We start from the raw sequence: 13,518 nt of genomic DNA, 5'->3' as shown, positions 1-13,518 counted from the left end.
GGGGCGGGGGGACGGGGGGGAGGAGGGTTGTCCCTCAGCCCAGCCTGCACCCTCTCCAATCTGGGACCCTTGGAAGGATGGGGGACACACTCCAAACTGCCCCCCCACAGTCCTGATCACCCCCAACTGACTCCCACTGATGGCCTTCTTGCTCCCAACCGGTCCCCCTGCTGGTCTTCTCACCCCCACCTGCCCCCCGCCAGCATGATCACCCCCAATGGCCCCCCTCACCAGCCATGCCTGATTGCCCCTGACCACTCTGCCTGCCTGCTTGCCCCCAACTGCCCCCTGTGGCAGTGTGCTTGCCCCCACCTGTACCCTTTTATTAGTATAGAGGCCTGGTGCACGGGTGGGGGCCGGCTGGTTTGCCCTGAAAGGTGTCCCCGATCAGGGTGGGAGTTCCCTTGTGGTGTGTGGCAGCCTGGGCGAGGGGCCTGCGGTGGTTTGCAGGCTGGCACACCCCCATGGGGTGAGGGTCCCTGCTGGGGGTGTGTGGCCAGCCTGGATGAGGGGCTGAGGGCTGTTTTCAGGCTGGCCAGAGGCCCTTCAGGGTGGGGGGTCCTGCTGGGGTGTCTTGCCAACCTGGGTGAGGGGCTGAGGGCCATTTTCAGGCTGGCCATGCCCCCCAGAGACCCAGGCCCCCAGCCCCTCCTTGAGTGGAGGCCAATGTGAGGGGGAAGCTTGGCTTCCTTCATCGTCGCTGAGGGCAACCGAAGCCTCCAGCTCCGTGGCCACCACCATCTTTTTTGGGGGGTTAATTTGCATACTTGTCCTGATTGGCTGGTGGGCTTAGCAGAGGGATGGTCAATTTGCATGTTTCCCTTTTATTAGTGTAGATGTTTCGCATACTTACAACTATAAACCTTCTTTTGCCTCACCCTTTATACATTCAACACCATTAATATTTTTTCATATATACTTCAGATTATGTATCTTTAAAAGAAATTTTAAATGTATGGATATACTGGAAGAGTGGTGTGTGTGTGTGAACAGTTTTGTATATATAATTTTCAAAACTCATTTATTTGAGTATCTTTCCTCCTTGGATACTCCATTCTTCCTTATAACTCAATATTATGCTTTTAAAATTTATCACTGTTAATACATTAAGACCTAATTTATTCATTTTAACTGAATATTCATTTTGACATACCACATTCAGCCATCTTTTAAAAATAACTAACAATTTTGTAAAAAAATGGAAATAACAGTAACCTCCACAACCTTGTTCAGGTCTCCTTTGTACAGATACAGACTAGCTGTATTTTAGAGGATAAACATCGTTAACTTTACCTGGTGATGAACTCTATTTCCCCACAAAATCACAAACACCTGATTTTGTTCTCATGTTAACTTTAAAAATAATTATGTCAATATAATCAGTAAATCATGAAACAACTTATTGTTTTGTAATTTTCCATTCCCCTGGTACTGCTGAGGTTGAGCATCATTCAAGTTAACTTTTGTTTTGTGTTTCCTCTTCTAGTAAACTGCCTTTTCACATCGTTAGCTATTTTTCTATTGGATTGTTTTTCTCTTATTCTTATCAATGTGTAGTCCATTATGCAATATTGACATTAATCTTGTATTTGTTATAAGTTACATACATTTTTGAGAGAAATACCTTACACTTATTCACCATGCCAAGAATTGAAATACACTACTTAAAGAAATTTTCTTTCTTATTTGACTTGGTTCCATAAACATGCTCCTTGCATACTGAGGCCTCAGGAACTCGACAGCAAGTTGGGAAGAAGAAGATAAGCTGGCGGTACTTACTGAGAATTGGCCCCAGGAAAAAGAAAAAGGAGGCTGATGACTAGGCCAGTGGTCGGCAAACTGCAGCTCGCGAGCCACATGTGGCTCTTTGGCCCTTTGAGTGTGGATCTTCCACAAAATACCACATGTGAGAGCGCACGTACAGTGCGATTGCAACTTTGTGGCCCATGTGTAGAAGTCGGTATTTTGTGGAAGAGCCACACTCAAGGAGCCAAAGAGCCACATGTGGCTCGCGAGCCGCAGTTTGCTGATCACTGACTAGACCTATATCCTCCTCAAGTGGACCTCCTGCTAGTTGTTATTGGAAGGAAATTTTATCTATTGAATGTCCTTAGTAAAAAAATTCCTAGCTAAAGAATTACTTATACCAAACAGACTTATTCTAGGAGACATTTCTTCATGAACATGGCCATAGAAGCTGTAAAATTATCTAAGTTATAAAATGGAGATCTGTAACAACTTCAGTCTCTCACTGTGTGAGAAGCGCAACAAAAGTCTCACTTGGGGACCACATGTCTTTTTTGAGGATAAAGATACATTTTTCAAAACTAGGACCTTGAGAACCACACAGGATGTCCCACATCTCTTTCTACTTCCTCTGTGCCCACTGATTGTCTATCTCTTTGAAAATTATTAGTAAAGGTAATGTAGAATAAGATCTCTGATTCACAGGGTTCAATCCAAATGTGAGTTTTCTCAGTGTCTGCAACTATTTTGTCAGGGCTAAGCCTCGACCCCCCACTAACCCACTATATTATTTACTTTGTGCCTTTTTGTGGTCTTTCTCCTATCTGATTTTACTTGACATACCATACATAGAAACTTTCTACTGATTTAGCTTCTTCATAAAATGTTATCTTTGCCACCTTCCTACCTCATCTCAAGGCAACTTGAGGCCCTAATTGGAGCTGAGACTTGAGTTATGTTTCTTTAATATGTATTTAAAGATAAACTAAACATTCATGCCCCCTTTCCACGTCACCTTCCACATTAACAAAATATTACTTTTATTAAAGTCTGAAAATAAAATACATGGATAAACTAGCTTTCAGTAGTATAAAATTTTAGCAATATCTGATCATAAAGCTGATTCTGTGAAAACCACACACATCTAGAGAAAACTTTAAACTTATTACTATTATTTTTAATCCTTACTCAAGGAGTGAGGACATTTTTTTCAATCATTTTTCTCAGAGAGAGTGGAAGGGATGGGGGAGGAGGACAGAGAGAGAGAGAAACTTTGATGTGAGAGAGACACATTGATTAGCTGCCCCCTACGAAGAGGCCTGGTGCATGAAATTCATGCATTCGGGAGGGGGGTTCTCGCAGTCTGGGAGCCCTTGGGGGATGTGGATGTCCGACTGATGGCTTAGGCAGGCTCCCAGCCAGCAGTTGGGCATCCTTAGCGCTGCCACAGATTTAAAGATAAACTAAACATTCATGCCCCCTTTCCACGTCACCTTCCACATTAACAAAATATTACTTTTATTAAAGTCTGAAAATAAAATACATGGATAAACTAGCTTTCAGTAGTATAAAATTTTAGCAATATCTGATCATAAAGCTGATTCTGTGAAAACCACACACATCTAGAGAAAACTTTAAACTTATTACTATTATTTTTAATCCTTACTCAAGGAGTGAGGACATTTTTTTCAATCATTTTTCTCAGAGAGAGTGGAAGGGATGGGGGAGGAGGACAGAGAGAGAGAGAAACTTTGATGTGAGAGAGACACATTGATTAGCTGCCCCCTACGCACACCCCCAACCAGGACTGCAGATTGAACCTGCAACCTAGGTACTCACCCTTGACCAGGAATTGAACCCGCAACCCTCCAGTGCACAGGCTGACCCTTTAATCACTGAACCATGCTGGCCAGGGTAAAAACTGTAGATATTAACAAAATTCTTACACACAAAGCAGAGCCATGAACCTGGCTTCTGGCTGAGTGGCGCTCCTCTCGTGGGAGCACACTGACCACTGGGGGAAGCTCCTTTATTACCAACTAGGGACCCAGTGCATGAATTTGTGCACCTTGAAAGGAACTGTGGGCCATGAGGCTGTGCTGGGCACAGGGGCGGGTCTCGGCCCATCCTCCATACCCCTGCCTGGCCTCTCCTGCCACATCCCCTGACCCCCTTTCTGCCAGCAGCCTCACTCCCGCCACCGCTGTTCCCACACACTGACAGCGCCAGCCCCACTTGCACCTGCTGAAGGCAAGGAGCAATTGAGGCCGGTGCCAGAAGCAGGTGCAATCAGGAGTTGCTGCCCTGATCACCCCTCAGGAGCAGGGGGAAGTAGAAAAGCCCTCAGAGGCAATCAGGGCCGGCAGTCACCACTTGCACCCACTGATGGCTCCAAGCGATCAGTACTGGTGCTGGGCACCAGCAGAGGGTGCAAGTGCCGGGTGGGACCGCGGTGCACAAGATCAAAGAATTTTCAGTAACCACCAGAGGCTCACTCCAATGACAGTGACGGGCACCCTGCCTTGGTCTGGCAGCCCCGCTCACCTGCTCCACCATCCCACTGCAGCCGACGCCCACCATGTTCCACACAAACCCCCTGGTGGTCAACGCACATCATAGTAACCGGTTGTTTTGACGTTCAGTCTATTTGCATATTAGCCCTTTATTATATAGGATGTTCAGCCCATGAATGCTCTGTAACTATTTACTGACTGGCTTTTCCTAGATATGGAAGCTGGTTGCATTCAATCTAAATATAGGATAAGTCACTTAAGGAAGGAGTTACTCACAAAATTTTCCAACACAATGTCCCAGGGGCATAACGATTGGGAAATTAAAATCAATGTCTTGATTTTGTTCTTAATTTTTAACAGCCAAAGAAGGCAAGCCTTCAGAAAGTCAATATGTCTGCACTCTATCGAATCCTGTACAAGAGCCACTTTTTCAGTTATTCTCAAAATAAATAGAAAACCAAGGTGATTCTGTCACAAGATGGTAAATATACAATAATCATGAAGAGAAAATTCTGTCATTCCAAAAAGAATGATAGCTACAAACTCTTAATTTAAATCAATTGATAAAAACTCCAAGTGGAGAAATACAAATCACATATTGTCAAGATACCAGGAAAGTTTTATCCTCAGCATTATATAAACAATTTTTCAACATCCAAGAAAACAGCATTCAAATAAACACAGCTATAGAAAAAGATGACAACATAAATGGATACACATCCTTTCTCAAAAAACTGGTTAATAGTTAGCTGTTTTAAATTTAAAAAAAATATGTAAAAGCCTTGGAAGAGTATGAAATGTTTAGAATAGTGTTTAACAGCTTTAATATATACTATTTTTATGTTGAAAGTTCCTATTATTACCTTATTATTCATGTTTTCTCTTAACATACTTATAACAGCTATCTTGGTACTTGCATGCTAATTCCATTATTTCTGTCATTTTTGGTTTTATTTTTCATTAATTGATGTTTTTTTCTCATGTTTATGATTTATACATTCTTGCTTCTTCGCATGTACTTTCTGAATGGGCGCTAGACAGACATGAAAGACATCACGTTGTTGAGGGTCTGTATTGTGTCCTTCCAGCAGGCAGTTAATTTAGCTGTGAATCAGCAAGATCCTCTCAGGGCTTCTTTGTAAGCTTTGCTAGAATCCATCCAGCAGAGCCTTTATCCTAGGACTGTAAATCACCGTGCTGCTAAGGTGTAACCTTTTGGGGTCTCTATTGACTGTCCAGAGTATTAAATAAGGTCTTGCCAATATGACTGGGTAGAATTAAGATGGCCCCAAGCACTGTGTGAGCTCTGGCCATGGTTCAGCTCACAGCTTCTCTGTAGTTCTTTCCTGTGTAGATTTTCTTCACTTGGCCTTGTGAAGTGCCCTGCATACATGCAACTTAGTATTCAACAAATAATCAAGAAAACCTCTGTTTACATTTCCTGAGCTATTCCTCTTGTTTTCTTCTCTTCATGAGCATGACCTAGAAATTCTACCTACATCAGTGCTCCTGAACTCCCACCCATGCCTCTTCAGTTGAGGGAAACTGCTGGGATATGGCTGGACTCCACCTGTGCCAGTCCAGGAAGGGCCTTCAACCCCAAAGTCAAGGCAATCATGGGGCTCATGTCACGTTCCCTATCTACAGAATCACAGTTTGTACCACCTTTTGTCTTAAATTCAAATTCATATCTAAGTCCAGATTTTTAGCTATTCACATTGGGAAAGATATTCTATTAATAGTAAATTATCACGACTTTTTAAAATTATTTTTCAGAAGTTCCAAGCAATTTTATTTTTAAAATATATTTTATTGATTTATTTTTTTACAGAGAGGAAGGGAGAGGAATAGAGAATTATAAACATCGAAGAGAGAGAAACATCGGTCAGCTGCCTCCTGCACACCCCCTACTGGGGATGTGCCGGCAACCAAGGCACATACCCTTGACCGGAATAGAACCTGGGACCCTTCAGTCTGCAGACCGATGCTCTATCCACTGAGCCAAACCAGTCAGGGCTTATTTTTTAATTATAATTAGATATTTTTATATACTTTCTCAAAAATGTTAATACTCAAATTTGGGATACAAATCGCTAATAAGATTGAATGCAGTTAATTCAGTAAAGTCAACTGAAATATATACATGAGTCGGTTTTAGAAAATGGCTAAGTTTTATATCAGAGGTCAAACTGCATAACAATAACCTAAATGACCAACAATAGACTAAATCAAGGAACATAAATAGCATAGAATACTACTGAGACACTAAAAAATCACATTTTCTAGTGAGAAAGCAGAATACAAAACTACGTATTATATGATACAGATGTTTTAGAGGAGAAAACTAAGATATAAAGAAAACAAATATGAAGTATGATTTTAATATTTATATTTTTATTTATAGACTAGAGGCCCAGTGCATGGATTCATGTACCTGTAGGGTCCCTCGGTCTGGGTGTGCCCTCTCACAATCCAGGACCCTTTGGGGGATGTCAGACTACTGGTTTCAGCCTGATCCCTGCAGGCCAGACCTCACCCTCTTGTATGCATGTAAGATCTTTGTCTAATTTATTCCCACCCTCCCCCTTTCCCTCTTCCCTCTGAGATTCATCAGTCTGTTCCATGTTTCCATGCCTGTGCATTGAGCATCCACCCCCCTGGTGGTCAGTGAGGATCATAGCTATCAGTCGAACGATCAAATGGTTGCTTAGGCTTTTATATAGAGAGATTTTCTGCAAAACGACATTACATATAAAGCATATTATTTATATCTGACAAAAATTTTAAATCATTTTAATCTGACATTTATAATGGCAATCTAACAAATATATTAAAGTAAAACTTGTCTTCTATTCTTGTTTGTAAATCTGCCTTTCCTATTCCACTTTACTTTTCTGAGTCCCTGTTCTCTTTCTATGATTTCATGATTGCCATATAGTAATATTTCCCAAATTTCAATGTATGCCCCTCTCCCTTCTCTTGTTTTCAATTTACTATTTATATCTGCCTACATTTAGATTATTTCATTGTTTCCTCAACTTAATATATACAAACTCAACTTATGCCATTTACAAACAAGCATTCCTTCCCAGTTACCTAATCCTTCTCAATGGTAACATTTTCCTTCTCTTAGTTTTACAATTCTCTTTCACCTTAAATCTTTCCTTGCGTCCTTTGGATAACACCTTTTATATCCAGTGATTATTTCTATTGCCGCTTCAGGAAGATGTATTGCACTGAGAGTCCCAAACAAATGGCCTCCCTGTATTCACTCCCTACTCTGACTCCATCTCTTACCAGCATGCTACTGAATCTCTGAGCCTTATATATGATGGACACCTTGAACTAGAGTGAAAAACTGTAAAACTGCATTTTCTATACTTCGTTGCTGCTAGGATTCTGTATATGCTGTTGGTTCAGAAACAAATGCAGTCACAAAAACTTTGTAGTTGAAACTGAATCACAGAGTGAGACAGGTACAGGGCATACGTTTGGCGGTTGTACATTGTGGCTGGACTGTTTTCTGGACTCTGACTATAACAGCAGCTTCTTAATTCAGCAGGTAGTGTCCTGGTCATAATAGCAAAGACAGCAATCCCTTTGGTAGCTAAATTCTGCTGGGTGGTTATGAGAGTCATTCATGAAATAAGGCATGTGGTCTCTTTAGCCCTTCCAACAATTTAATAGCTATTCCTGCATCCTTTTAAGCATAAATTGTCTGGAGTGAATTTTATTGTCTACTATTAAGAATAACAACTAACCTGGCTGGTTTAGCTCAGTGGTTGTGTCGATCTATGAACCAAAAGGTCAGGGTTCAATTCCAGTCAGGGCACATGCCCAGGTTGCGAGCTCAGTCCCCAGTAGGGGGTGTGCATGAGGTAGCCCATTGATGTTTCTATCTCCCCCTCTCCCTTCTTCTCTGAAATCAATTAAAAAAAATTTTTTAAAAGAATGCCAACTAAGAGTTTCCTCATCTTTAAATAACAATTCTAACATCTTGAAGGGTTATTAGAAGAATTGATAGGGACAATTCAGGTAAAGCGTATAAATAGCAGAAACGTAGTTATTGTTCTTGTCTTATTCTTAGCACCATAACAATTGGAGGGCCAGGGTATGAGTTATATCTTTAGCATATGTTCTTTCTGCAATCTTGGTCAAGTTACTTAACTGCTCTAAAATTTCATTTCATTATTATGTAGGTAAAAAATGCAACTACTTCATGAAGTTTTGTGAAAATTAAATGAGTATATAACTAAATATTTTTTTCTATATTTTGTTATTCTCCACACAAATAATCTCACTTGATGAGCTAATTTCCCACATTACTTCCTGTTTTTAAATGCCATGACCTTACCTGTCTTCTCAGAATCCTGGGCACACATTTTTTAAAAACATGCAACGTCTGTACATTCTGTTATTACCTCTTATTCAACTTAAAGCCATTTTTCAAGTACTTCCCTTTTCATGAAGTCTTTGCAGGGACTTGCAACCTGCCTTGATCACTTCTTTGATCTTGGAGCTCCTACAAACAGCACTAGGCATTTTGACACTTTGCTTTTTTTCTAATTAGTAAAATGTGCCTTATTTCTTTCTGAAATTGACCTTTAAGTCCTTGAGATCAGTAGCAATTACATTAAAAAATTACCTGACAGAGTTCTTAAGAGAGTTTACCATTTAGTAGTCACTTGAACAAACTGCTGACTAGATGATTTGCCATGTCATTCACTGAATTCAATTAGATTATACAGTATTTTTGGCATATGCCATTAAATGTAGTGTAGAGAACTCAGAAGTAAGAACTTGGTTAAAGGTACTTGAAATTATATACATACATTTTTGTATTCTTAATTTTTTCCTCTTTACCAAAACATTTCTACCAGCCTCTTTTTTCCTTTAATTGTACTTAATTCTACCATAGAAACAGCAATAATCTTAAATATGCTAACAAAATGAATGTATAATATACCAGTCAACATTACAATATGGGAATGACTGCTGTTCCTTAGATATATCTGTCAGCAGTGATATAAGATATACATATAGAAGGGCTTAGAGCACTGGTTTTCAACCTCGGACACACTTTGGAATCACCTGGAGAGGTTTAACCACAGAGACCTCCATTTAATATGAATGGTATATGGCTTGGGAACTAGATGTTTAAATTTAGCCAGACGATTCTCACAGCAATTAGGAAGAACCGCCACTGGTCAGGGGCTATGCTCCACTCAGCACCTTTTCCCATCCACTTTCTCTCACTGCTTTGCTTTAGGAACACGCTGCCTGCTTGGAGATTTAAGGCCTTTCACCTAAGCATTCCTTTGCTGTCACCAGTGGCACCTTTGGTACATGTATACAAGTACAAGTAACAGGATGTTATTTTGAAAACTATTTTCTAAAAAAGCTTTCTATAATTTCAGTAGGCAGTAATAGTATTCATATATGTAAGAAATAAGGTAACAAGTAAAATATCAGCCTGGAAGAAGAGAAGGGAGGGAATGGGAAAGAAAAGCTACAGCCCTATTAACAATAAAGGAGAGGTACAGTTTCAGTTATAAATACCTGATTGATAGTATCCAGATCATCAATGAAGCTATTTACTTCTGATAGAAGCAGAGATATTATAGATTTTCTCAACAAGCTGCAACTTCCCAGGGTTACCAGACTCTTAGATACACAATGCTGTACCTGAAACTGAAGATAAAAATGAGTAGGGTTCTACTTTTTATCAACTCAGGTCAAAAATAGATTTAGTGGACATTTTCTAACACTTCACCAGTGAGCTCCACGCTGTGGGGAGTACAAAAAGTGTCAATAAATTCTAGGTGAGTCTTAAGCACAATTATGAAATAGATAAATAATAATATAAGTAATGAAATTTTATATAGCAGTTCATATTTTTAATTGTATGACAAGGTGCAAAATGGATATTTTAGCTGAAGTATCAAATGATGATGTAACCATTTAGATGATAGACTACATACAAGATGAAAAAAGAGATGACAAACAGACTCTTAAGCCCGTAGCCACTAGATGGATAGATTAATATTATAGACAGATATAGAAAAGGCTTGAAAGAGAGAAGTTTGGAGATGTCATTGGGGAGAGCTACTGGTGTAGTATGAGTCCCACTTCTATGTGGAGGTACTTCTCTAGTCTTCACAAGTCAAAGGCTAAGCACTTTAGAGTGAGGAGAATAAAATGAGGGACTCTAAATTTTCATCCAGAGGCCACAAAAGTACTTAGCACTAATAAAATTAAAAGGACAGTTAAAAACAATAAACTATTTCACATACAGTTATTAGAAGAAAGGCCAGTTGATTATTAATCACATTAAATAAGAGGTATATAACTCACAGCTGGAAATGCATTAAATATATCCTTTAAAATATCTGGGAGGAAGGATGCTTCAAGGAGAATCTCAAAACCCAGAAATAGCATCTACCTTATGATTGTTCTATATAAGCTTAAAAGCATACTAAGGAGACATGGCTTTTATATATAAAACTAGAGGCCCAGTGCATGAAATTCGTGCATGGGAGGGGTTCCTCAGCCCAGCCTGCACCATCTCCAATCCAGGACCCCTCTCACAATCCGGGACTGCTGGCTCCTAACAGCTCACCTGCTTACCTGCCTGATCACCCCTAACCACTCTGCCTGCCTGCCTGATACCCCTAACTGCTTACATGAGAGAGAAACATCGATCAGCTGCCTCCTGCACACCCCCAACTGGGGATGTGCCTGCAACCAAGGTACATGCCCTTGACCAGAATCGATCCTGGAACCCTTCAGTCTGCAGGCTGATGATCTATCCACTGAGCCAAACCAGTTAGCCTCCCCCCTCCCCACGTTTGTTTGTTTTTTTTTTTTAGATTATCCACGATTGTAGATAGGGCATTAGTTCATTTTTCCATTGATTTTTAGAGAGAGTGGAAGGGAGAGGGATAGAGAGAGAGAAACATCAATGTAAGAAACATTGCAGTTGCCTTCCTTAGGAGCCCCGACCAAGGATCCAACTTGAAACCCAGGTATGTGCCCTGACCTAGAATCGAACCTGCAACCTTTCCATGCACAGGACCATGCTCATGCTCAACCAACCTTTCTACTTCAGCCTGGCCATTATATGACTTCTGGAATTTTATTTCAATTCTTGCAAAGTCTGTGGGTTAGGTAATATTCATATTTTGCTGATGAGGAAAAAACAAACAAAAAAGAACCTCTTCATTTTGAGACATTATTCTTCACTCATTGCCGCGTTTTCCTGCCAGCCCTAGAAAGGCTCCTGACAGCAATCTCACTGGGTATCCAGAGTCAGAAGCATTCTCCTCACCACCCTTTCCAAAGCCTCCTCTGCACCGGCACTGAGGCTGCTCTGGAGGGCGCTGAGGCTAGGTAATGCAGACAAGGACAGGATTTGGACCACTGGAGCCACCGTACCCACCTCTCCTCTCTCAGCCTTTCTCTGCTGTGCTGGAAATAGGCCAAAATCTGTGGTGCTAGCACTTCGGACACAGGAAGTGCTGCAGTTTTTCCCTGCCAGAGCTGCTGTCGCCGCCTGGAGGTTATAGGGCTGCCCTGGAAGTCCTCAGCATGCCTCCCGTCGGGGCACACACAGTGGTGGACTCCACAATGGAACTGCTATTTTTAGATACTTTTAAACACCCCAGCGCTGAGGTAAGACTCTACTTCTTGATTCTGACTCTGCTTCTATCTAGAGACTGTGGGACATGTACAAACAATCCTTAGGCATACCTCGACTTTCACGATCAGGATCAGCGGCTGCAGGCAAAGCGGCTCCTGGGTCCCAGGGCTGCCACCTTGCCTGCGGCCTAGCTTTCCGATCCTCATGAGCAGGATCATGGGCCTTGGACAAGGTGGCTCCTGGGTCCCCAGGGTGCCGCCTTACCTGCAGCCCGGCTTTCCAATCGCGATCACTGGCTGAGGGGCAGGCAAAGGTGGCCCCCCGTTCTCCAATCCAGGGCCAGGGGGCAGGGCAAAGGCGACCCCTAGGCTCTTGCCTGCTGCCTGGGTTTCTGATAACCTTTCTTCTGTCCTTCCCCTTTTGCCTCCCATCATTGCACCTACATATGCAAATTAACCACCATCTTTGTTGGCAGTTAATTTGCATATTGCCTGGATTAGCCAATGGGAAGCGTAGCAAAGGTACAGTCAATGACCCCATTTGTCTTTTATTAGATAGGATGTTTAAATGATTTATTTATTTAATATTAAATGCCATATGAAAATGTCACTCATATTCTTTAGGGTGAACACTTAATGTAGATATTTCTCAAAACGACATTTTTTTAACCCTCATCCTAGGATATGTTTTAATTGACTTTAGAGAGAGAGGAAGAGAAACATGGATGTGAGACAGAAACACTGATGAATTGCCTCCCACGTGCACTGCATGGGGGATCAAAACTGCAACCTAGGTATGTACCCTGACCAGGAACTGAATTGCCACCTTTTGATGTATGGGACAATGCTGCAACTAACTGAGCCACTTAGCCAGGGCTCCAATTGACATTTTAAAGATATATTTTAATTTTAAAAGTCAGTCAATATAATAAAATTAATGGATTATAGAGTTCAAAAGCAATTTTATTATTATTCTGGGCATACATAACTAGCTATTAATAGTTTTCTAAATCAACTTAATCATAAAATCACATCAATATATTACCACAGAGGTCTAGTTATCTTGTTATTTCTTAGATACATAATTGGTTCAGACACCCTTTATAATATTCCAGTACTACTTATTATTTTCAGATTATTTTCTTTGTACCTGAAAAGAAAGAGTATGCTTATCTAAGCTCTAAAAACCTTCTTTTGGGTATTTTGCTACTGCTTTATATGTTTACTTATCTCCTTTCTCAGTATTTAATTCTTTGTGGCAGGGGTGGGGAAGCTCCAGCACCTGGACCCAAAAGGCCCCAAAATCATTTGGGCTGGCCCTGCCAAGGCATTAGGGGTGAGTTGATGAAATGTTTAATCAAATATAGCAGGTTAATTTTTAAGTTGACAATTTTGTATGGCCCTCGAATAATGTTATAAATATCCAAATGGCCCTTGGCAGAAAAAAGGTTCCCCACCCCTGCTTAAAGTGAAGAAAGAGTTCACAGTAAAGTAAGAGGGACTTTAGTAAGAGGTTTGCAGACTCGGAAGCCCAACACTGTCTGAGTCAATCCCAGCTCCACTACTTATTCACTTGTACTAACAACGTAGTTAAACTGTTATGTCTCAGTTTCCATAAATG

At 41.0% G+C, this 13,518-nt stretch overlaps 1 protein-coding gene across 1 annotated transcript in view; it reads right to left on the bottom strand.

The window, feature by feature from the left end:
- The window catches only part of MEI4 (meiotic double-stranded break formation protein 4), a 154,181-nt gene that overhangs the window by 42,224 nt on the left and 98,439 nt on the right, over positions 1–13,518 (bottom strand). The window contains exon 5 of the mRNA XM_006772205.2: positions 9,819–9,950. Coding sequence (XP_006772268.1) covers positions 9,819–9,950 — 132 coding nt within the window. The remainder of the gene's footprint in view (positions 1–9,818; positions 9,951–13,518) is intronic.

This window comes from Myotis davidii, unplaced genomic scaffold, assembly GCF_000327345.1.
Source record: "Myotis davidii unplaced genomic scaffold, ASM32734v1 scaffold104, whole genome shotgun sequence".
Lineage (NCBI taxonomy): Eukaryota > Metazoa > Chordata > Mammalia > Chiroptera > Vespertilionidae > Myotis > Myotis davidii.
Note: the sequence above shows the minus strand (reverse complement) of the source record. Positions and strands in the feature narration are given on the sequence as shown.